The following is a 23,673-nucleotide window of genomic DNA, read 5'->3' as shown; positions in this document are numbered from 1 at the left end:
TTTAATCAGCAGGTTTGGTTTGCCTATCCAACCCTGTTTTCTAATTTTAGTGAGAACTAAATTACCCCATAGATGCATTTCATGCGCTTCGGTGTACGGACCAATGCATTACATCTTTATGAGACAAAAACTGAGAAAAAGTACTATTTACATTTGAGTGAGGTTTTCACATACTTTTGTTTATTTGTGTGCGTTAGCTTATTGTCTGAGGATAAATGCGGTTCAGTTTCATCGTTTACGTTTAAACAATAAAATATTAAAATCATGAAAAATATCGGGTTTGATGCTTTTTGGTCTAAATAACACCGAATGTAGTCAGATTTCAGTGTATTCGGTGGATTTTGACGCTTTGTAGTTTGATATTGTCCACAGAAAATGTTTGCGTGGTTACCACATATATGTGCATATATTTACGCAGACTTTGACTCAAAGTAAATTTTTATACATGCCGACTTGTGCGTAAAATGGCGCCACACATTTTTTGTGCGCACGCGCACTTCATGCATGAGGCCCCAGGTCTTTATAATTTTTTCCTTCCACTTTGAAGTAGATTTAGCGTCAGTCTTGTGTTGAATGCATCACCATGGCAACATGTATCGGTGTGTTAATATGTTTGTTACCAAACCATACCCGTGATAGCCATGTTTTCTTCCAGATTTAGTCCTGCTGTTGAGGATCTGTCGCTAATCCACTCACTGCTCTGTCTTCACCTGTAATCTGACATGGATTCAGGAAACTGGGCCAAGCATCATTCCCTTAATGGTATCACATATTGATTTGGTGAACCTTCTCTGACCTCACACGGCTAATGGAAATGCAAATAAGACAATAAATCAAAGATGATCAAAGGTATTGTAAGCAGAAAATCAGTGGGGAGTTGATTTTTTTTTTTTTTTTTTTTGAATATCTTTTTTTTCACTCATGTTATCCAAGGTTTTTCAAAAAAATTAACTGTAGATAGTGATGACTGTAGGCAGTGATAGCCTCCTGTAGCAGTCTGTATAACTGCACGTCTGAAGAAGCCTATGTTCATTTTAATTAAAGAAATTGAACAGAGTTGAAATGAAAACATGATCAATGGTTCAAAGTTCCTCCTTCTCTCTCTGCTCTTTGCTCCAGCTCTGCTTTCTTTGAGGCTTCAGTTGAAATAAAAAGGCATAATCTAAACCAGGGGTTTCCAAAGTGTGGCCTGGGGGCCATTTGGGACCCTTGGAATGAGTTTGTGTGGCCCCTGACTGCAGTTGGAAAATGTTGCAAATTTGTCCTTCCAGAAAATGTAGCCGATGCAGATGAGACACTTTCTAAATTTCTTTTAGGGTCAGATTTCCATGGTGAGTTTATGTCGTAAGTGGAACATTTATGACAGAAATATTTAGTTTTTCCATTAGCATGAAGTCATGCCACAAACATCCTGCGACTTTGAAAAGAATTGGTTCAAAAAGCTACATAAATGTAATCATTAAGGCAAATTTCATAATAATGTTGGTTTTGGTAAAAAAAAAAGAAAAAAAAAGTTGTTAAATTTATTGTTGTGCAGACGAAGGTGAATTTACAATAATATAATTTTTATGTTTTTGTTTTTTTTTAATTTCAAGAAAAAGCAAATTTTGGCCCCTGGAGACTTTCAACTTGGGATTTTGGCCCTCAGTGCAAAACGTTTGAATCAAAGCCAATAATCAATATTGAAGGGTTTTCGTTTTAGACATATTTATTGAAGATTTGTTGGTTCTAGCATAAATTGATGCTGTTTTTAAGTTGAAATCTTTGTCATATTTACATGATTTTCATTTTCATTGAAGAAAAAAATAAGTACAAATTATACATGATTGTAAACAGTATTTTAAATTCTGATTTTCAAGATGTCAATTGCATAACAGAGAAAATACTCCAATATTGCATATTTCATCTGGAAATGTAGCTAAAAAACATATTTTTGATTCATTTAATATTAACATGTTGAGTTGCATGCAGACATGGAGCATTTAAACGAAAAGCAGAGCAACTGCCAATATTTGATTATTGATTTAGTAACGAGATGTGGCCCTCCACTGTCTCCCTGGAGGCCCTCTTGTCGTCTTTTATTGCTGCCGTTAGCATTATTTCTGCCATGCACTGACTGAGCTGGAACGTGGTGTTTTCTTTGTCTTCTAATCCTGGTAATGCCATGTTTCACCTCGCATTATTTAAACTTAATGCTCACACACTCATCAAAACCTCTGCAACTGGAGTTATCCCTGGAGTGATGGTCTTCTTAAACAAGCGGTGGCCATTTTTCTCTGGCTCCTCAACAAACTACAGGATAAGCGTAAGTAGTCTACGATGTAGGATAGATTACAAACATGTTAATTTTTTCAAGGAGTTTGCAAGTCTTAAAATATAATAAATTCTTTATAAAATTAAGGCCTTAAAATGTATTAAATTTATTTTAAAGAAGTTAAGTTCTCCTTAAATACGTTATGTCACAGGTTTTACATTTTGTGGCTGCAGGACTACTTAATCTTGTATATTCTATGTAGGCTCCCCCGTGCCCCACTCAATCAATCAATGTTGTTTGTGTAGCACATTTCAGCAACAATTCAAAGTGCTTTACATCATAAAAACACAAAGTCATAGAAACACCATACAGTCAACAATTGAGAAAACCAGAACCAAATATTGCATTTTTATGAGTGCCATCATCATTACACATAAAATATGTTGGTCAATGTCTCATTTATTATGGTTCTAAACTGGTGGGTGTTTAGTCTAGATGTAAGGGAACTCCATGTTTCAGCTGTTTTGCAGTTTTCTGATTTGTGGTGCATATAAGCTGAATGCTGCTTTGGTATGTCAGGTTTGAGTCATTTCTTCATTGAGATCTGTGACTCAACACGGTTGAGGTTACTGGTAACTAGCTGCTAATATACCATTGCTAACTGGAAATGGTAGATTAGAACCCATTGGTTTTGAGGGAGGACAAAATGAGCTAGCTTAAAACAAAAAAAGCTGGGTAGCCAAAAGGGAAAGCTAGCTGGGTAGCGCAAGAGAAGTAATGTGGAAATGTGTCTATTTCGGTTTGAGTGCACATTTTTTGCCAGTTGCCTTGACAACGTTCATCTTCACCATTGGATCACTTCTGTTGCTAACTTTGCAAGAGTCATTCTATACATAAAAGCTGGCTCGACAAACAGTCGAGGTTGTTTGTATAGTACATTTCTGTTGCGATACAGGTCTTGAATTTCATTCATAATGGTCTTAAAGTCTTAAATCTGAGTTGGTGAAACCTGCAGAAACACAAATTTCTACATGTTTATAAAGTTTTATTGAGACTGTAATGTTGAGGTGATGAATCAAGGCCTTCTCACACCTGTCTGTGTAAGTCAGTGCTACAGTGAGGATTTGCTGTCGTCAGCCCAAATGCTTCAAAAGCTCTCTTCTCTCCTACGTATTGAGGCCAGATTGGCCACTCATCATTCCTCCCTGCCTCTCTGACTCAGAGCAGCTCTGTGGAAATCTCCACAGTCAGGGTGTGACTATGGGAAAACCACAGCCAGCACTTACTGGTAACATCTGTGCTCTCCTTTAACAAACTACAGTTCAGCCAAAGCCTCTCCGGCTTAATAGGCCTTCTTTTATTCATGGCTCTGACATGTCAGGTCCCCTTTCATCAATATTATAGAGCACACTTCTTTCTGGAAACACAGCAAAACGGCCTCCTTCAAAGACACAACAGTGATCCACATTCAGCACTTTGTCATCTAAGTAATGGTAGATTCTGAATTCAGAGCTGGATTTGCAAAGGTATGCAACCAGTACAAATATGAGCCACTGTCTTAACTTCTTTATTACCTGGAGGTTTTGGTGAGTTTACTTAAATCTGCTTGACTCGCTTCTGTTATTATGGTGATAATAATTAGGGTGTTCTCACACCTGATATTCTGGTTGACAGATTTTAGTGGCTGTAGGATTTCTTTTTTGTCCCACTAGTGTTTGAGTCACTCGTTTGTTTTAGCTGTATTTACCCAGAATGCCCTGTGCTGTAGTTTGCTTGGTCTTCGGTCTACTTGGCGTTCACATATGCACTCAAACTGCACCAGTTTAATTGCATTATGATCAAGGTTTTTATGAGGATTTTTGCTTGTTTCAAGGCTTATAGTCCTAAAATCAGGCAAACCTGTTGTCTGCTTTGATGCTCATTCTATAAGATTCTGATGGAAAGTTGGATTTTATTTCTGCATTAGTCTCACCAGATTAATATGAAATGATACAAGAGAAAAAAGAGGAGTAAAGGGAAACGTATATTTTAATGTCTTACATGGGTGCTTTTAAGTTTACTGGAGAACTTAAAAATATTCCTTCTTCAACAATTAACATTAATTTACAACCCCACTATTGAGAATTTGACCTAAGCAATTCATAATTGTAAAATTTAATAAAATGAGGGAAAGGTTTTGGAAAAGTTTTAAAGTGGGGTTGGCTGAAAACCTGAAGCTTTGACCACCTCTGCATCGTTCGATCCGGTATTGAGAAGCAGATAGAGTGCAGAAAAGGAGCAGCTTGCTTCTGTTATCCTTGTTCAGAGTTGATTGTGGAGCTAAAACCAAGAAATCTGGGAAGAAACCCTCTTAGAACCTGCAGAACTACACTGGCATGCTTTAGAAAGCATATTCACATATTAAGATGGTCCAGACATGAATCAATGCTCCCAGAAACTCTACATCCATCCAGACTGGCAGAACTTGAGCTGTTTTACTAAGGAAAATGGGTGAATAGGCCAATCAGCCTTAAGACTTGCAGCTTTAACAGTGAAAAGTGGACTTACTCTGGCACAGATAAATGCATTTGCATGCAACACTTTTCAGATTTATTTTAGGTTTCAAAAACAGTATAAGTTCACTTCCAATCTATTCTCATTGATTTGAAATCCGAGAATGAAATTGTTCTTTCCTGTGTTGCTCAGAAATGGATGTTACTCTTGGAAACCTTCATTGTGTCGTTCTGAGTGGTGAGATCTGGATGTCAAACTCAACCAGGTGAACAAAACAAGTGGGTTTTTTTCTGTAAGGGTGTGCTTGGTGAATATTTTCAGATGGGTGGAGTTTAGTTTTTGGTGTTAGAAAGTGTTAAAGTTGCATCAGGTGACCATCGGACCTTTCTCTGAAGCATTGTTCGTTCCTGATCCACTCCAGTACATGATGTCTGTTGGGACAAGGAAAATCCTGCCGCGCTCCGGTCTGTTGATTCTTTGTCTGCCTGACGCTAAGCCAGCAGAAGCCCTCTGAGTGCATGTTGTGCTTTCTGCTAGCAGAAGCATGAAGGCGTGTCTGAGTGACCTTTTGACATAAGAATGAAAATGCTTTCATTCAATGAAGAGTTTTCAAGGTTTGGAAAATGTTTGATAGTCAAGCTGCACTGTTTTGTCATAAAGTTCAATCTATCGTTTGATTAAAAGCTGAAATTTGGAAACATTTAGTTTTCCTTGCCGTTTGAAATTAAATTAGACTAAACTTTTCTTGTTTTACGTCAGAATCACCAGAATTATTTCTATTTGCTAAAGTTTAAGCATTTCGTTTGAGCAGGAAGGAAGTTTATCTGAACACGATTGTTCTTTTTTTTAAATACAATATCAAATACCATAAAAGAAGCAAATAAATAATATTTAAATTTTTCAGAGCATTTATGTCCATTAAAAAAGTTTTAAGTTAATTAAGAATGATTTTTTTGTTTCAAATATCGGTTTAGTGGAGTACAGTGGATCAGTGCATGCCTAATTTTACTGACAGGGTAATGAGAAACACCAGAAATCGTTTTTAAAACTAAACTCTGTTGCTTTGGGCCTTCCTGTCAGAGACTTTGCTCAAAGTATTTGAGACTTTGGGAAAGATGAACTCCTACCAGCATAGCGTAAAAGTTGCTGATGTGTTTCTGTTTACTCACAGAACGTCTCTGTCTGATAAGTTCTTGGTGCCACAGCAGGGAAATCACCGGCCCAAACGCTAATCTGGGTTGAAGGTTTACGTAACTCCTCGCATCACATGACCACGCGTCACCTCCTGCACAGCAGCATCACTTAATTCACTCCACTCAGCAGCCACAGAGGGAAAGATGAGAGGCATGTTTACCAGATCATCAGAATCGCTCATTTGAACCAGGAAGCGGCTCCGCCGGCTGATGCGTGCGCCGCCGTAACCCGGTTCTCCGGCCGAACTGAGCCGCTTGGTTTGAGGGGTTCACTTGTTTCCGTGGAGGGGATCCATATGTTCCCGCTTCGAGACGTTTCAATGAGGGTGCAGGGAATCCGGCTGCAGGGCCATGAGGAGATGGCAGTGAAGATTTTGTTCTGGGAGCTGGAGCAGCATCTCAAAAGGTAAAGGAGAGGCAGGTCAGGGGTCAGATGCTGCAGTAGCTGCTGCAGCTGGTTTTAGGATATCCTCTCTGTTCAGCCCTTAAAGATTCAATCAATGCTGGATTCCATTTGGCATAAACAAATCCTTTTTAGCTCCGGGTGACGACCAGATTCTATTTTTCTGGTCATTTTAAACATTATTGAACTCTTTTTCCTTATTTCACCTTCATGCTCCTTTTTCTTATCTCCATTTTATAGAACTGACTAATGTGATGTTAAACTGAGATAAACATTATAAAAAACTGATTTTCCTCCCTCATGTAGCTGAAATAACCTGACACAGTAAACCAAAATGAAGAAATAACATTACTACAGTGGCTGCAGCTAATTTATTAATGTATCAGTTATTAACCTCTTAAGCTTTTTCATAGTACAATAACGGAAATATCTCAAAAGAAGCAAATAAATAAGTAATATTTTCTTTTTTATAAATAACAAAATACAAATGTTATTGCCCAAAATGCTACAATAAAGCTTTTCTCCAGCTGCCATTTGAGAATTTTTGTTTAAAACATATTTACAGACAAAGGTGATTTTATCATAAATGCAAAATGTATCTAAATTTGTAAAGTTTTGCTCAATTATTATTCTGAATGTTTTTTGTTTTTTTTCCAAAATCTGTACACTCCTCTTAGCGATGAATCAGTTTGGCCCCACAGCTGATCTAAATCACAATAACATACATGTTTGTAAGTTTGTTTTATTGTCCAAGTATTGGTGGGTATTTATTGTATTATCATTTACCACAAAGAAATTCTTATAAGAATTTAGATTTATTATTATGATAAATTCCAGTTAATGTTTAAAAAAAATCCAAAACTGTTCATTCAATGAAAGCATCAGTAAACACCAATAATTTTTAAACTTGATTAAATGCAGTTGCTGTGTGCAGTTTAATGATACAAAACAAACTTTTTTATTTTACTGGCGTCTTAAAGAATCGTTGTAGAAAAGGTAAAAGTTTTTCAGGAGCAGTATTTGTTTGTGTAGCTATAATTGCTGTGACAAAAGGTCGCATCCACCCTAAAAAAGAAGTAACAGTTATTTTCATCATTTTTATTCTTACCATATTATCACAGAATATATATATATAGTGATAAAAGTTTAGGTCCATATCTCCCTCTCTGTCTAAGTGATGTAGTTTAATTTGTTAGTGCCAGTATGTTTGGATGCAATATTTGGCAGGTTTTAATATTTCAGGGGTGATGCGTTCACCAGTAACATCTACGACCAGTTTAAAACACCAGTTCAAAGCCACAGAGTGGATTTTATTAGTGATGAGGAATGATGGAAAATGTTGTGTAGTTTTCCCCATCATAGACTCAGCTATTTCAGAGTCGGGTTTGTGAGAAGAGAGTTGAAAGAATGTTTAACGATCTGAACAAACGTGTTTTGAAAAACATCCAATTTTAGGATCTATTCTTAGAGTTGACTCGTTTAAGCGCTTCAGGTGTGCAGGCTATTTGGGTGTGGATAAGTGGCTAAACCGATTTCCAGTCAAAGACCAAACCGGAAGAGATCATGGCGGCTTAGTGTTTCTTATTTAAGTGTCTGGACTCCTGGTACAGAAAGTCCTGAGGAGTTTGAGGATCAGAAGAGAGCAGACTTTATAGTGGCGCAGCATAAATCAGCCTGAGACTCACTTTTTAAAGCAAATGCCATAAAGTTTCTTTTTCTACCACCACACCCTCAGTCAGACCCTCCAGGATGTTGCCATGTTAGGTTTAGGTTTTTTAAGTGTAAAAAGAATAGTTTTTGTTTTTCTAACAGATTCGACATCAGTGCTACTAGTGACCTTTATAGCGACCTCTGTGGGAAATTTACTGTGAATTGTGTGAATATTATCAAATATCAGCAGTTTTAAGGGTTTCAGTTCAGCAGGAAATGTGAGAAAGTGGAGCTTCAGATTGTGAAGGGAGGATCTCCTGCGTAGGAGCAGTTTTTTTTGTTATGGTGTGAATTTCTGAGGTCAAAATTTGAGCTGATAAATTATTTTTCACCAAAATCCTCCCATTTTTGAAGCTGTGAGTTCACGCTTAGGGTGTGTTGTTTGAGTCAGTTTGACCACATTGAATCCTCCTTATAGAAAAATATTTCACCTGGAGTTTCCCATAAATTGTAATGTTTTTTTGTATTTTATGTAACTATTTATAATTGTTTTTAACCATTAAAGTGTAAAGCATCATGTGAAGTACCAAAATTGGCCACACAGGGGCAGTGTATGTATATACTGCACATCATCGCATTAAATCGCTCCATTTCTTCTTCTTCCTGTTTGTAAAACCGTTTTCCCATTTTTTCCTGTTGTGTGAAACAGAATTATAAATCTGTTCACATATGTCAAGTTTTATTGACATATGTCGTATATTGACATATACGATTGGACTACTGTAATGCACTTTATCTGGGAGTCAGTCAGGCGCTGCTCTCACGTCTGCAGCTAGTACAAAATGCTGCTGAACGTTTGTTGACAGGTACTCGAAAAAGGGACCATGTGACCCCTGTCCTGGCCTCACTTCACTGGCTGCCTGTATATTTTAGGATTCATTTTAAAATTCTTATGTTTGTTTTTAAATCATTGCATAATCTTGCCCCGGCTTACCTCACTGAGCTTCTTCATCCCCACATACCCTATCAGTCTCTCAGGTCAGCAAATCAGCTGCTCTTGGAGGTACCGAGAACAAAAAAGGAAGCTCAGAGGGGACAGGGCTTTCTCTGTTATGGGCCCTAAATTATGGAATGACTTACCTTTGCAGGTCAGAGAGGCCCCTTCTCTGTCCACTTTTAAAGCTTGTCTTAAAACCCATCTATTTTACTTGGCTTTCAACACCAGTGAGATCTAGTTTAAAGTGTATGTCTTTGTTTTTAAACTACTTTTAATTATAATTATTTTTATTTTGTTGTGTTTTTGGATTGTACAGCACTTTGTATCAACTGTGGTTGTTTTAAAGTGCTTTATAAATAAAGCTGGTATGGTATGGTATGGTATAAAACAATCCACTTTTACATGTAGTAATAAAGAGTAGCGTCCAGATCCTCTAAAAATGTTCCAAAATCTTCCAAAACAGAAGAGGGATAATTCAGGATTTTTAATGTAAAGTGTTTGAAAGGTTATAAATCTATATTTTATCTCCGGTACATTACAGAATCCAGATTTGTTGGTTCTGGCGGCTAAAGCTAAAGGTTTTTAAAGTTTATGATAAATATATTTTTTACCCCTAAACAATCTGCATGTTTGCATAATTTAAACAATAACCTGCAATAGAGCAGTAAAGTTCTATGAGATGTAGAAATATTACTATTCCAGCACTAAATTCTTGATATAGAAATATTTCCATCCACCCTTGTCCCTAGTGGGTCAGGAGAGGTTCTGGTGTCGATCTCCAGCTACGTTCCGGGCGAGAGGCGGGGTTTACCCTGGACAGGTCGCCAGTCTGTCGCAGATATAGAAATATTTGAATACTGTGAAGGTTTGCTTTTGGTCTCGGCCTTTGGTCAAGCTAATCTGTGTTTGTACTAAATTTATTTACAGCTGATGGACTTGGTTTTAAAGCTACTAGCTAAAAATAGTAATCAATCACATAAGTAGTTTGTTCCTTATAAAGTGTCATGTCCAGTTAGTTCATTTTGTTGTTCTAAATCTCTATAAAATTAACACAAAATTTGCTCCACAACAAAAACTAGGATCTTGAGTATATGGTTTTTCGTTTCCCCTTAAGATATTTTTATCCATTTCTGGCAATTTCCTGTATTGCTGAATCTTTTGCTAATCATGTACAACTTGAATCCTTTGGAACTTGTACAAATATCTAAGTCTGCAATGATTCCTCAACTGATTCGAGTACCTTGATTATTGAAATTCCTTGAGGCAAATTATCTGCCTTGAAGCTTCGTTAAAATATGTTTTACTATTTAGTGATTGAGTTGCATAACACTCTGACTTCCGCTTACGAGTTGTTGGCAAAAGCTAAGTGCTAGCAGCATAGTGTCGGGTTTTCAAATTCAGATTTCATTGAGTTATGGTAATGTCCAGATTTTTATTGGTTTTCGGGGAAGAAAGATGCATTCCTAAATTGACTGGCGCAATGCCTGGAGTGTGGCCGCCTTTCACCTCCTGTTGCTGCTGTCTGGTTCAGTGCGAACCCTGCGGAGAAGTGGGCAGCAGGTGTATTTATACAGGTGGAATGGATAGACTGAACATAGCGGGCTGCTGTAGCTAAGGTTCAGTGTAGCTTTACAGACAAACCAGAAAATAAATTTTCTACCATCCTGGTTGCAACAAACGCATTTTGGCGGTATATTTATTTTTTTTCTGTGGCAAAGGAGCCAAATCCCGTTGCTAACATGGACACAAAAGCTATAAATGGCTGGAGAGTTCACCTATTAAATGAGAGTTGATTTATTAAAGTGGCTGAAGATAAATACTGCTTCATAATGCTTTATTATGAAATTGACAGCAAAGTAAATGTTAGGGATGCACAAATATGAAAATTTGGACCAATGTTGATATCTGGTAGTACTACTGCTGTTATGGCAGTATAAATTTATCATATTTTTTTGTGGATTGTCAGAATAATTGTTTACAACAGCCCTAGTCGTAGGCCTGTCATGAATTTGCTGGAGTAGAAATTGTCCCAGTAATTGTTGTAATTAGCAAAATAATGTTTTAGTGAATAGGGGGCCAAAATGGTGTCCAGCCCAGGGGCCCACAGTTTTGTAAATCTGGCCCTGGTAACAGAGCTTGGTTTTTAAAATCCTGACCTTTGAAGCACCACAGAGTCCTGACCCGTCCTCTCTGGATGACGGTGATTGTTGTCCTTGCAGCAGTTTTGTCCCGGTCCAGTTCCTGACCGCTGAAGGTAGTTCCTCGTCCTCTTCCTCCTCCTCTGCAGGAGTTTTCACGCAGAGCCGTCGTCAGCGGGCAGGTGGGGCGTCCCCGCATGAATTATTCAAAACAGCCTCCGCATCCACCAATCCGCAGCCAGCTCCCCGCTCTGTCGCGGGATAAATTATGCGGGATTGTGGAGATCCGCAGTCCTTTTGTGTGCCGCTGAGATGAGCTGACCTTGGACTGCATCCGTACCGCTGCGGGGCTCAGGCTGTGCGGGACTTCCAGCTTCTCTACCGGGCCGCTAGGAGTGAATGAGGCGGAGAGGCGGCGGCTGGACTCCGGGCTGTTTTAGTTTGTACACCCGCAGCAGGATGAATGCGTCGTGCTACACCGTGGCGATGGATTTAGGCGTTTGCCAGCTGAGAAATTTCTCCATCTCGTTTCTGTCGTCGCTGCTGAGCGCAGACAGCTCTCAGCTGAAGCTCGACAGCAGGTAAAACCAGCACAGGGCTTCATTGTGGAACAGGACGGCGGGGTATAGAGAAATTTCCAGATGCTTCCTGGTCCCGACCCACATTCTTACAGCGGAGGAGAAAAGCAGAGCTTCTCCCGTCTTTTTATTCCTCAGTGCAGCGCGGCGCGGCTCAAGCTATTGTATTTATTTCTCTTTTTTCTGTCTTTTTTCTTGCAGCTCGTCCGGAGCCAGCGTGGTGGCCATCGACAACAAGATTGAACAAGCAATGGTGAGTTTTCCTCCTTAATCTCAAGTCTGTTCAACTATGTACAATTAAATAAAATCTTCTGTTACAAACAATAACTAAGTAGAGTTGTAATTTCAACAACAGCGAAAGACGAAAATATTTATTCTTATCCCGTCTGTGTTTTAATGTAGCGTTATCTCATTATTGTTTTTAAGTAATTAAATTTAAGATAATTATTTTAAAATTGCTCTGTAAAGCGAAATCGCGGTTTGTTTTCTGTTTCGCCATCTCCGTTGTCAGGGCTGTTGCTAGGCAAACTGGAAGACTCTCACGCCTTGGTATAAATATCTCGCCTTCTGATTGGCTGAGTGCGCTGACATGTGGGCGGAGTTAGAGTTGGCAGCCAAGGGATATTCTTCCTCATTTTTGCCCGTTTTTCTGATTTTTTTAAAAATTATTATTTATAGATTATATCAAATAAAGAACAAAAGATCAGATATTTACATCTTTTTCAACGTATTAGTGAAATTGTTTAAATCTATTTTAAATATATTTTTAGATTGAAAAAGCTAAATATAATTAGAAAAAAAATCTATATATGAATATGAATGTGAATATGAATATATTACTAGACAAACATTAATGTTTAAAGGTTATATATATATATACACAGTATATACAGTTCATTCCAGGTTTTTGCTTCTCTTAGTTGATATACATTTTGTTTTGGCACATTTACCATTTTATAATCGGGTCAAGTACAAAAGCTGCAGCATTCAAATTATCCTCCGTTAAACACATATTAAATATGAGCTTTTAGGAATTAAGAACTGTGTTTTAAAGCATTCTGTTTAATTTAGATTGATTAGTTAAATTTTTTTTTTTCAAGTAGTTTACTTATTTACTGTTGCTGCTGCCACATCATCACATTTATATAAACATTTTTAAAGCAGGTGGCTACATTACAGTAATGTTATGCAGGACAAAAACACACCTTGTGTTGTGTTTTCACGTAAATTCACTGAAACATGTCTGTTCAGAACCAGCAGGAGCTCCACTGTTTCAGAGACTCTTTCACTGCAGAAATGCATCTATTGCTCAGATTTAGAAAACTATGATGATGATGATTCCTTCACACATTCCTGTAGTACAAAAACCCATTAAATGATGTGTTGATATTAAAAAAATATTTTGTATATCGACTACTTGAAGCCACAGTAATAGATTCTTATGTTCCAGGGGCCATTTAGTGTTCTTAATTGTGATTGGTAACTTTTACTTTAAACTCTTAAGAAACGGTGCAGTTGTTAAGTAACTTATCAATTAATTTAGGGTTTTAACCAGCAATTATCCACAGAGCCACTTTTACCAAACCTTTCTGATCTTTTTGATAGGAAAAATATATATTTTTGTTTTGGTTCCTCTGGAGTGAAATGAGAATTGAGTTAATTACATTCTCATGTAAAGTAAATTGCACTCATAGATTTATCTGTTGTTTTTGTTCCTACATAAAGGGGCACCAAAAGTGTTTAGAAATAAACACAAAATCTGCAGCTTAATGACATTAAAGACCAAAAAGGAATATAATACTTCTGCAGACCACACACATCCTGGACACAAACTCTTCACCTTGGTGCAGAGTTTGCATTTTTCACTAACTCTGCTTCATCTCCCTTGTTTGTAAAAAATAAATAAATAAATAAAAATAACTGAATAGACATATTTACAAAATTAAAAACTTTAATTTTTGTTTTACATTTTATTAGAGCTGCAACTAACAATTTTATGTTGATAAATCAATTAATCAGATAAAAATAATTTGCATATTCTGCAGATTCTTTAAATTTAACTACTGAAGTTTTTATTTTATGCAATATTAGACATGCAGTAAACTAAGTAAATGTATAACCAACCCTAGCAAAGATCTCTTGTAGCAGTCTGTATTGCAGTAAATTGTAAGATGCCTCTGACTGAAGACACTGGTATTTTTTGGTTGTCCATAATTTTCTTGATTTTTATGACGAATCCGACCGTCTCATTGTGTTTCCAACTCTTTAACCCATCTTTGTTGTCATGGTTGCTGCTGTATTAAAAAAAAAAACCTGAATAAATAAACAATGCTCAAGCCTGGTGGGAACAAGTAAAGCCTACGTTGATGATATACTGGTCACTAATTAGCACTGACTTATCGGCGCCAATTTCCTTTAACTTTTGGAGATCAGTGATCGGCTGATACTTACATGTGAAGATGATCTTATCCTCTGATCTCATCTGCCTCAGCAAACGTCTAAAATCGACCACTGACCACTTTTATCTCCCGTTAAGAGAGGTTTGATTGTTAGCCCCGCCCACCAGGTCACAGTCACCCGTCTGTTACCAACTCAGCCACTTTCTTGCTAAATTTAGCAACAATTCAGATAAAACAGATCAGAATGGGCAGGTCAGGAGTTTTAAGGATTGGTAATGGGTCAGAAATTTGTAATCAGTGTCACTAACTGTGTGTGTGTGTCTGCAGGACCTGGTGAAGAGCCACCTGATGTACGCCGTGCGCGAGGAGGTGGAGGTCCTGAAGGAGCAGATCAAGGAGCTGATCGAGCGAAACTCGCAGCTGGAGCAGGAGAACACGCTGCTGAAGACGCTGGCCAGCCCAGAGCAGATGGCCCAGTTCCAGGCCCAGGTCCAGACCGGCTCGCCGCCCGCCCCGCAGACCGCCGCTCCCTCTGGAACGCCCAGCGCCGCCGCCGCCAGCCTGGCCCAGCCCGCCTCGCACAGCGCCGGCCCCTCGGCGTAGCCCGACAATACAAACTGAGCAACCTCTCACGTTTTAGTGGCGCGGCGCCGCAGTTTGCCTTCCTCAGCCGGAGGTCGACGCTGTCAAGACGAGAATTTGCACATATTTATCTCTGAAGGATGCAGCCAGCGGGACGAGCGAGCGCAGTGGACAATCTTCCTATGCTGTGTGTGTGAGGCGGCCAGGAATCATCACACATTTGCCAAATAGCCCTCAGTCATCAACAAGAATGTGCTACCATGAAGAAACAGTCAGTGACGACGTTACGCTTTCATTAAAATGAGATCACTGTGCCCGTGTCTGGGTTTGACGCTGGCAGCAGCAGCAGGCGGTTTTGGTGGTTCTGGTTGTCGTTATTTTGCTGAATGATGTAAATAAAAAGCGGTTCTTTACCGAGGCGAGATCTTGAGAGATGAAGAAGTTCTTCTCAGTGACAGAAAAAGATTGTGAGCCATTATTATTAATATTATTATTATCACGTCAAAGTCCCCATCTGGAATGGGGGAGGAGGTTATTTTCAACACTCGGCAGCATTGATGATGTTACTCAAAACTGTGGGTTGAACAAAAACCTGGTTTCTTACGATGAAGATGATGATGATGATAAATCTATTTTCAGTATTTCCCTTTCAGGCTCGTCTTTTTGCCCTTGATGAAGCTCACTGTTGCCGGCATGTTGCTTCTTCAGCCTCCATCGACACTTTGGGCTAAGCTGCATTTTTCTTTTTTATTCTTTGGTAAAAGTTCAACGGGCAGATGTACATTTCTGTATAGTGTAAGTAGGATGTAAAAAAGGAGGAAGAGGAAGGAAGAACAGATGCTATCTAGGTCATGCAGATTGATGTGGAGGAGTCTGTGTCGGCCATCTTTAATGCTGTAATTTCTGGACTTTGGAAGGAGGGTTAGGTTATTTAACTGGCAACAACCAACAATGTTGTCCAACTCTTTTACTGCAACGTTAACTCTGACTGTACACCATTTCTCATTGCTCTTTTTGTTAAATATTGCACCTTTTGGGATTTAATTTTTCTTTTTTTTTTTTGACAGTGAAACCCTTTTGGATCTGAAAAAGCAAACTTAGGAAGAAAAATAAAAAGGAAAAGGCTCTGAAGATGTTATTCTTTTTCATTCTGTGTATCAGTTGTATGCTCATGTTCTGTGCATGTTTCTTCAAAGACCGGATGAGATAACAACATACCTACAATTGCACTTGACAGCTGCACTTCACAACTTTCAATAAACCTGCTTAAGAGTAAAAACCTGGTCGCTGTCTTTGTCTCAGTCAACAAGATGAGTTCCATTAAATTTTTTTTCTGCTGGAAAACCTTAAAAATGAAGTCTTAGATCTTTTGACCTCCTTCGTGTTGCCCAATAAGGCTCTTGTTGAGATTTTTGTTATTCTGCAGCTCATGCATGAAAGTGGTTAACCAAACTGAAGTTGAAAAAATGTTAATTCATAACTTAACTAGGGCAGAAATGATTAGTTAAATAGCAATCATTGTTTAAGTACAACCACCCTACAAAAGGTCATTTGCTGAAAGAACAATACACTCAGACCAAAAGTTTAGCCAAAACTACAAAGAATATATAAATTAAAATGAAAAATATTTGCTTGTAAAATTTCTACCCAGGACTCTAGTAGGTTCTAATAGTAGTTTTGCTGTCACAATATTAATAATTTTATCCTAAATTAATCACCAGGTTAGCTCTATACCAAGTCGAGCAGAAAAGGCCGAGCTTTCCACATGTTGATGGAAACATATTTTGGTTGCTACATATTATTAGTTTCTCAAGTTTCTACACTTTTTTCTGGAAACATTTCACCACTTTACTTCCTCTTTGTGCCATTTCAACCATTCAACTTTGACCATATTCTGCTCATTGTTGAAATAAATGGGACATCCCATAATTTCTGAAAAATTCAGCTAAAATCGTTTTTCGCAGCCATCTACTTTTCAGCTTCAAAGGCCATTGAAACTTTCAAATGTATTCATATCCTTCAACTACTTCTGTTTCCATCCATCATACACTTTTGTCAACTCCTAGTGGGGGTCATATTGGCTGCTGGTTCCTTTCTCCTACGGGCGAGAGGCGGGGTCACCCTGGAGAGGTCACCAGTTTGTCACAGAGCAACCAGGACAAAAACAATTATGCACCCACACCTAACGAGTATTTAGAGACTAGTCAATCTGACAACTTTTGGACTATGGGAGGAAGTTGGAGAGAACATGCAGAAAGTAGGGTTACCAGTAGGGCTCCAATGCCAACCCTTTTTCCAACCTTCCTTCAAAATCTCCTTGCCAGCTGCCTTTCCTACCCCGAGCAGATCTTTAGTTCTCCTTCCTTACCTGTTTTCTACTTTCAAACCACTGGAGAAATCAACCTCAACATGCTGGTGTACCAATTACCATGACGTTACCTGGTTTGCTCACTTACATCTACAGTAACTAGTTACTACCCAACTCAGATTTTTTTTTTTTACATTAATTATGTGTGAAAAAGCTTTGCACTACTACTACTAGTAGTAATAATAATAATAATTTTATTTATAATGACATTTATATATTGATATCTCAAAGTGCAACTAAAACAAAATAATGAAAAAATAATATATATACGTATATAAAAACATTAAGAAAGTTAACCAAAAATGTTGGTAAACAGAAAACTCTTAAGACTTCTAGTAAATAAAATATGCAGAAAGAAAAATGATACAAGTTTGACATTTCTTTAAGGGTTTTCTTAAAAAACAAAAAAAACAACAAAAAAAAACAACTTAAATTTGAGTTGGTGAAACTTGCAGAAACCTTGAGATGCATTTTTCTGTTCTGGCTTCAGTCTGCAGTGAAATAAATCTGACTTATTGATCTTCAGTTTTAACCACATTTCCACCAACATGTGACCCAGTTTTCAGAACAAACAGTGACGGCTCGAACTGCTTCACATTTATTTGGAAAACAAACAAAAAACAACAAATAAAAACCCACCAAAAACCCACATTCTTCATTCGTACAGTACAGAAGAAAATAACACAGTTATGGCACATAGTCAGCAGGATTCACCGCCAGCTCACACACACGCCCGCACACACACACACACACAGGAGCCAAGCGACAAATGAAAGTCGTCCTGCAGCCGGCGTGGTTTTAGACTGTCCGTAGAAAAGCTGTCAGCACCACAGACTGCAACACTGGAAACGCTGATCGGGGGTCAGAGGTCGCTCTGTGGGGGATGAGGGCGTGAGTGTGCAGGCGGTGGCTAGCCGGGCTCAGTGAGGGCATAAGAAGGGGGTCAGGGGTCACGGCCCGTGCCCTTTGTCACATCCCCATGCGGATACTCTGGATGATCTGGAATATGGCTGACAGCCCAGAGACGAACAAGTCAGGACGTTTCCACGACCAACATTAGAAACTCAACGTTTGTAGAGTAACACCAAAAGAAAATGTGTCACTCTTACACTCCCACACACTACACACACACTAAAATGTTAGCTAAAGAGCTGCAGATCCATTCTGTTCAGGCATTTTCAGAACCTTTGAAATTTTCCACCTTTTCCTCAATGTTGGCTATTAAAATTTTAAAGATCTATTATGCGAAATTCACATTTTGCACATTTTTATACCTCCATTTAGGTCTATATTGTTTCTAAAAACAGACTGTTTAAAAAAAATCACCCAGACATTTTTGGCAGTAAGTTAAGGTTTTTTGGTGTTTAGAAAATGAGCCGTTTCAAAAACATCCTGATTGTTGAGTCACAATGTTAGTAAAATGGGCAGACTCTCAGCTTTAGTGGCTGCAGAACACTTTAACCTTCTGAGGTCTACGCCCGCCCTGTGGCTGGCATGACGTCATGCATTTAAAAGACTTCCATTTAGACCCAAGACTCCAAAGGGTTAAACCAAGAGGGAGTTCACCTGAACTAAATACAGACAAAGTTACAAGAGAACGGTTTTAAATTAACAAGTATTCATGTGATAGAATGGCCTAGTCAAAGACCAGACCTGCAGCAAAAATAAAATATTGGTGCTCTTTATACATTGATTAATTCAGTTACTTTTACGATGAAGAATGTGTAAAAATGTCTTAAAATTTGCTGTTTAGACTTGTTAGTGTTGAATAGAGATGCATGCCACACTTTTCAGATTTTGTTATATTTATAAAATGAAATTTAATCCAACGCATAATTTTTTCCCTCCTGCTGGGTTTACCTGATCCACAAACAACGAATACAAAGAGGGCGAGAAGCCAGGGGCCGACGGGGTACTTCTCCTCTTGCGGTCGCTACGGGAAACACACACAGACACGTGCACACACACACACACACACACACACACACACACACGGTGTAGATTAGCACAACTGACAGAAAACAAATGCATGAAGCTGCAAAGTAAAAGTGAATCAGTTTGATAAAAACGATGATGATGAAGGTTAAATATTTTTGTTTTCATTTTGTTTAAGCTCTTCTGCAGTTTTAAACCAAACCATTGTTTCTGTGGTGGGAAATTTTTCTGCAATTATTTAAAGTCAATAAAATAGTTTTTTGGTTTCATGGTGTCACCACTAACATGTATTCACACATATATGACATCATCAAACTGATTCCTCTACAAAGGAAAAGCATTTCTTTAGAATGTATTATTTAGTCCTTTGATTTTTATCTATAGACTCCATAGTTTATGTTCAAACTTTTTGCCACATGTTTTACTAAAACACAAGGGTTTTATTGAAAATTTGGTTCCTGTTCAATAAATTAAAATAACCTCCTTGGAAACTAAATCGGCTGTTTTTCCTCTGCTTAAAAAATAAAAACTAGATTTGGATTTTGAAATGCAGAGTGGTATTTTAATGCGACATAATATTTTAACTATTTCAAAGTAAGATAGGCTGACAAACACTAAATGTACAGCAAACAAATTAACAACTTTGACATCTTACATTTCCCTTCAAGCCGACACCAGGAAGAGATTAACGTATTGTTTGAGAACCAAGTAGAAATAATTTTTCCAAGTTTAATAGTATTTAGTTTGCATTATTCATTATACAGCATTTCTATCATGCTAACTTGATGGTGTGGGGGCCTTAAGCAGCCGCTTAACTCATATATACTTTGATGACCCTTTGATGCATACAATGCTGTAAAAAAAGAGTTTCTTTTGTTTTTACTTTTTTGACACACTTACAGGTTTCAAATCATTAAATAAATATGAGGATTTAAATATACCAACACTATAAAGTAGGTTTTCTTTAGCTTTGCTAATCCGCTCTTATCTTGTTGTCAGAAACAGTGACGCTCTGCAGCTGCACCAAGTTAACCCCAGTGTCTTGTTATGGACAGAAAAGTGCCGACTTGGTACAGAGTTTGCGTTTCCTTCCCACTGTGGGCTCAGAGTGCGTCGAAGGACCGGCGTCACCGTGAGGTAATGCGCTTGTTGCGCGTTTGTGGGGGAAGTTTTTAGTCAGTCAGGGATGATGTAAATAAAGCTGGAGGAAGAGAGGGAGTAGGTGGAAAACAAAAACATCTTCCGATGGTGATTTACACTCAACTGAAAGAAGCTCCAAGATGATCTGTGAAATTTGATCCTTCCCACAGCAGATTATTTGAGTAAAGTCAACACTCATTTCTTTATATTTTGTTTGAAAAGAGCGAAAGTAAAAGGAGCAGAGGAGGAGATGAAGAGTCTAACAGATGGAACAACATGAGATCTGGACAGACGAAGACGAGGAGGATATCAGATGAATTATTTGTCACATTTCTAACGCAACAGAAGAGAAGCAGAAACTCCAAGAGTTTGTAATTAAAATTTTAAAAATCTGTATTTAATCACTATGGATCAATTTATTCATAGTAGCAACAGATAAAAAAGGTGAGAGAGATGCAGAAAAATAAAAATAGTTAAACAAAGGAGGAAAGAGAAAATGATACATGGGTAGAAGAAGGGAAGGAAGGAGGAAGGAAACAAAAGAAGACAAAAACATTAGAAAAGGATTTAAAAAGAAGGAAGGAAAACATAATGTAGGACACAAGGAAAAAAGAAAGGAAGAAAGGAAGAAAATGAAGAAGGAAGGCACAATGAAGTACATAAGGAAAGAAGGAACAAAGTATACAAGGAAGGATGAATGGATGAATGAATGAATGAATGAATGACGGAAAACACAATGGACGCAAGGAAAGAATGAACATAGGATGCAAGGAAGGAAGGTGGAAGGAAAGAAAAGAAGACATAAAAACATAAGAAAAGGATTAAGAAACGAAGGAAGGAAAACACAATGAAGGATACAAGGAAAGAAGGAACAACGAACACAAGAAAACTAGGAAGAGAGGAAAGAAGGAAAAAAGAAAGAAAGGAAGCACAACAAAGCATACAAGCAAGTAAGGTAGTTTTTTGTTTTGTTTAGAAAAGTCTATTGCTGTTAATCAAATAAAACATTTTGTAAAAAAAAAAAAAAAAAAAAAGGCCTCACACTCCTGCCTTGGTTTGTTTTTAAAGGAAATTTAGGAAGTGTTATAAGTCCAAAATTCTGATTGTTGAATCTTTACACACAATAAAATAAATTTCTTATAATATTACTTTAAATTGACACCATAGATTTCTGAGGTGGGCTAAGCCCCCCAATACCTCAGAGCCCTAGTTCTGCCCCTGCTTTGTAACAGAACATACCTGTAGCAAGCAGCAACAGTCTAAATCCATCAACGGAAATAAACAAAACTCCTCATCTGTTGTAATTAACATGATTATCAGTTATACCGGGCTGAACATCACCTATCTGGGCTAATATGTCATGTTGGCATCTGGCTGTCACTCTAACGGCTCACCAGCGTCTTGGCTACATTTCCTCTCTGCGTGATGTTCTTGCTGTGTTTCTCGTTGGCCATCCGGATCCTCTGTTTGGCCACCATCTTCCAGGGAAACAACACAATCGGGGGCTTACACTCTGTTTAGCCTGTTATTTTCCTCTGATGCTGCAGGCTGACCACAGCACCGCCGCGTCAAGCTAACGCAGCTCAGTTGCTAGGAGACCAGAAACTCGCGGTCAACCTTCAAAATAAGAGCACAGAATGTAAGTTGTTGGGGTTTTTTTTCTTGTTTTTTTTTTTTCTTTAAATCAGAGCGCGTCAAGAACACGAAGAAATTACTCCACCGTAAAACGTTGTTAAAATGACCTTGTATTATCATGTTAAGAGGCATCCAGAGTGTTGAAAATAAGATAATGTAATAATCTATTGAAACATGTTATTAGGAAAGGCATTTAAAGGAACAGCTCCGCTTTTTGTGGAGCAGCTTTTCAACGGTTAGCTTTGTACCTGGCGGGCATGAGCGCGTGGCCGCGGGCGCACGCAATCAACAGAAATTTTACTTGTTTTAACGTGTAATTTAATCATGAATCCATTTATTTGGCATAGCATTTACGTATAAAGTTATATTTATATTTAATGCATTTGCCCTATGAGCGTAGGATAGCAAATTGTTTACTCATACAAACTTGACCAAATTTGATATTAAAATGTTGAATGTTTTATAAAAGTTTGGATGAAATACTTAAAAGAATTAGCTGAAAATACGCCTATTATTAACTTCTTCAGATTTTCTCCGAAAATATGCAGAAGAATTATCCTGCTGAAAACCATTAACATTTACAACAACTGTTTGAAGAAACTTGGATATTTCCTATTTCTATAACATCCAACTTCTGTTTTTAAGGTTATATTTTTAATGAATTCAAAATATTCTTGAATTTAGTTGAGAATCAAACAAATGTTAACGATATTCTGTCTAATACCTTATTAAATATGTAATTTTAGCATTTTTACTTCAGAATGTGTCAATTTATTTACTGTACATTTTACAAGAAAAATAGTTTGAATTTACAAGTATTTAAAGTTCATACTAAATTTCCATATAAAAAAAACTGTGTTTTATGTACATTTCTGTTTTATTTGTATTTATTTTGGAACATAATTTGGAATCTGCTATGTTTTATAAGGTTGTGTTTTAAATATATATTCCCATGACTGAAGCAATTCTTTATAAAGTGTGATGCCAGTTCTTCTAAACTGTAAAATTTGTCTCACACAAAGAAGGAAAATTAATTAAATAACATTCAAATGTAAATCTGGCTCATGTTTTCCAACAGATAATATGACATCTTGCAGAAAAGAGAGCTGGGAGTGAATGTAAATATATGGATTTCATGTTGTATTTTTTATTTTATATTAATGTTCTAAAATGTTTCATATTGAACAGTGAAAAACTGGTTAGCATGGTGAAGGATCTGTCATGCTGTGGGCCGGTTTCTCTTCCAAGGGTCCAGGAACATCAAAACTGTTTTACAAGCAGTTTTAAATTAAAATCAAATCAACAAAAGTAAAAATGAGTCATCAATGGGTCCTTCAGCAGGATATTGATACAAAACTTTAAAAGCAGCAGCCTGACCATGCAGGGGGAACATTAAGGACTAATTTTTACCTAATATAAAGGGTAAACATGTTTTTGTTTTTATTCTCTGCCTCTGATGAGACGAGCTTGCTGGATGCTGAGAGCGAAAGCAGGGGAGAGGAGAGCAGCGGTTGCTTAGCAACTGAATCAAAGACTTTGCTTAGAGAAAAAATATATTTTTTTAAAAATTAAAAAGACTCCAACAGGGAAGAAGAAAGGAAAACAGACGGACTTGTCAAAACAGTTGATTCATAATCAAATTCAATTAAAAATAAAAATCTAATCAGCTTGTTGACTTTATGAAAACAATTTATAAGGAATAAAAGAGAGAAAATCCTTTTTATTGTTGTTTTATTAAATGAAATCCTATAGGTTTCTCTGCTAACTCACCAATTACTAACTTAGCTTTAACTGGGGAAACTGGAGGTCCGATTAACATACCCTGTCAGAATAGCATACAAGCAGTGAGTACGCATGCGTGCGAATGCGCCTTAATCGGTCCGCGACGTTTAGAGGAGCAGTCAGCTC

The 23,673-nt window shown here is 37.7% G+C and overlaps 2 protein-coding genes across 3 annotated transcripts in view; one reads left to right on the top strand and one right to left on the bottom strand.

Moving 5' to 3' along the window:
- LOC122839314 (TSC22 domain family protein 1-like) overlaps positions 1-15,966 on the top strand; it is a 30,670-nt gene extending 14,704 nt beyond the window's left edge. Inside the window, exons 1-3 of one of the 2 annotated variants that reach the window (XM_044130770.1) lie at positions 11,370-11,709; positions 11,908-11,959; positions 14,433-15,966. In XM_044130770.1, the coding sequence (XP_043986705.1) occupies positions 11,528-11,709; positions 11,908-11,959; positions 14,433-14,708 (510 nt within the window). In that variant the 5' untranslated portion in view covers positions 11,370-11,527 and the 3' untranslated portion in view covers positions 14,709-15,966. Of the gene's footprint in view, positions 1-11,369; positions 11,710-11,907; positions 11,960-14,432 lie in introns of those variants that run through there. The other variant, XM_044130769.1, reaches the window with a different exon arrangement.
- A 1,671-nt stretch (positions 15,967-17,637) lies between these two features.
- serp2 (stress-associated endoplasmic reticulum protein family member 2) lies at positions 17,638-21,753 on the bottom strand. The gene is made up of 3 exons (XM_044130772.1): positions 21,525-21,753; positions 18,916-18,988; positions 17,638-18,065 (listed from the first exon to the last, which is right to left on the bottom strand). Exons 1-3 carry the CDS (start codon positions 21,606-21,608, stop codon positions 18,025-18,027), a joined length of 198 nt encoding a protein of 65 aa, XP_043986707.1. The 5' UTR covers positions 21,609-21,753; the 3' UTR covers positions 17,638-18,024.
- Between the last annotated feature and the right edge of the window lie 1,920 nt (positions 21,754-23,673).

Source organism: Gambusia affinis, linkage group LG11 (genome assembly GCF_019740435.1).
Source record: "Gambusia affinis linkage group LG11, SWU_Gaff_1.0, whole genome shotgun sequence".
In the NCBI taxonomy this organism is placed as follows: domain Eukaryota; kingdom Metazoa; phylum Chordata; class Actinopteri; order Cyprinodontiformes; family Poeciliidae; genus Gambusia; species Gambusia affinis.
The sequence above is the reverse complement of the archived record's forward strand: the minus strand, read 5'-3'. Positions and strand labels throughout refer to the sequence as shown.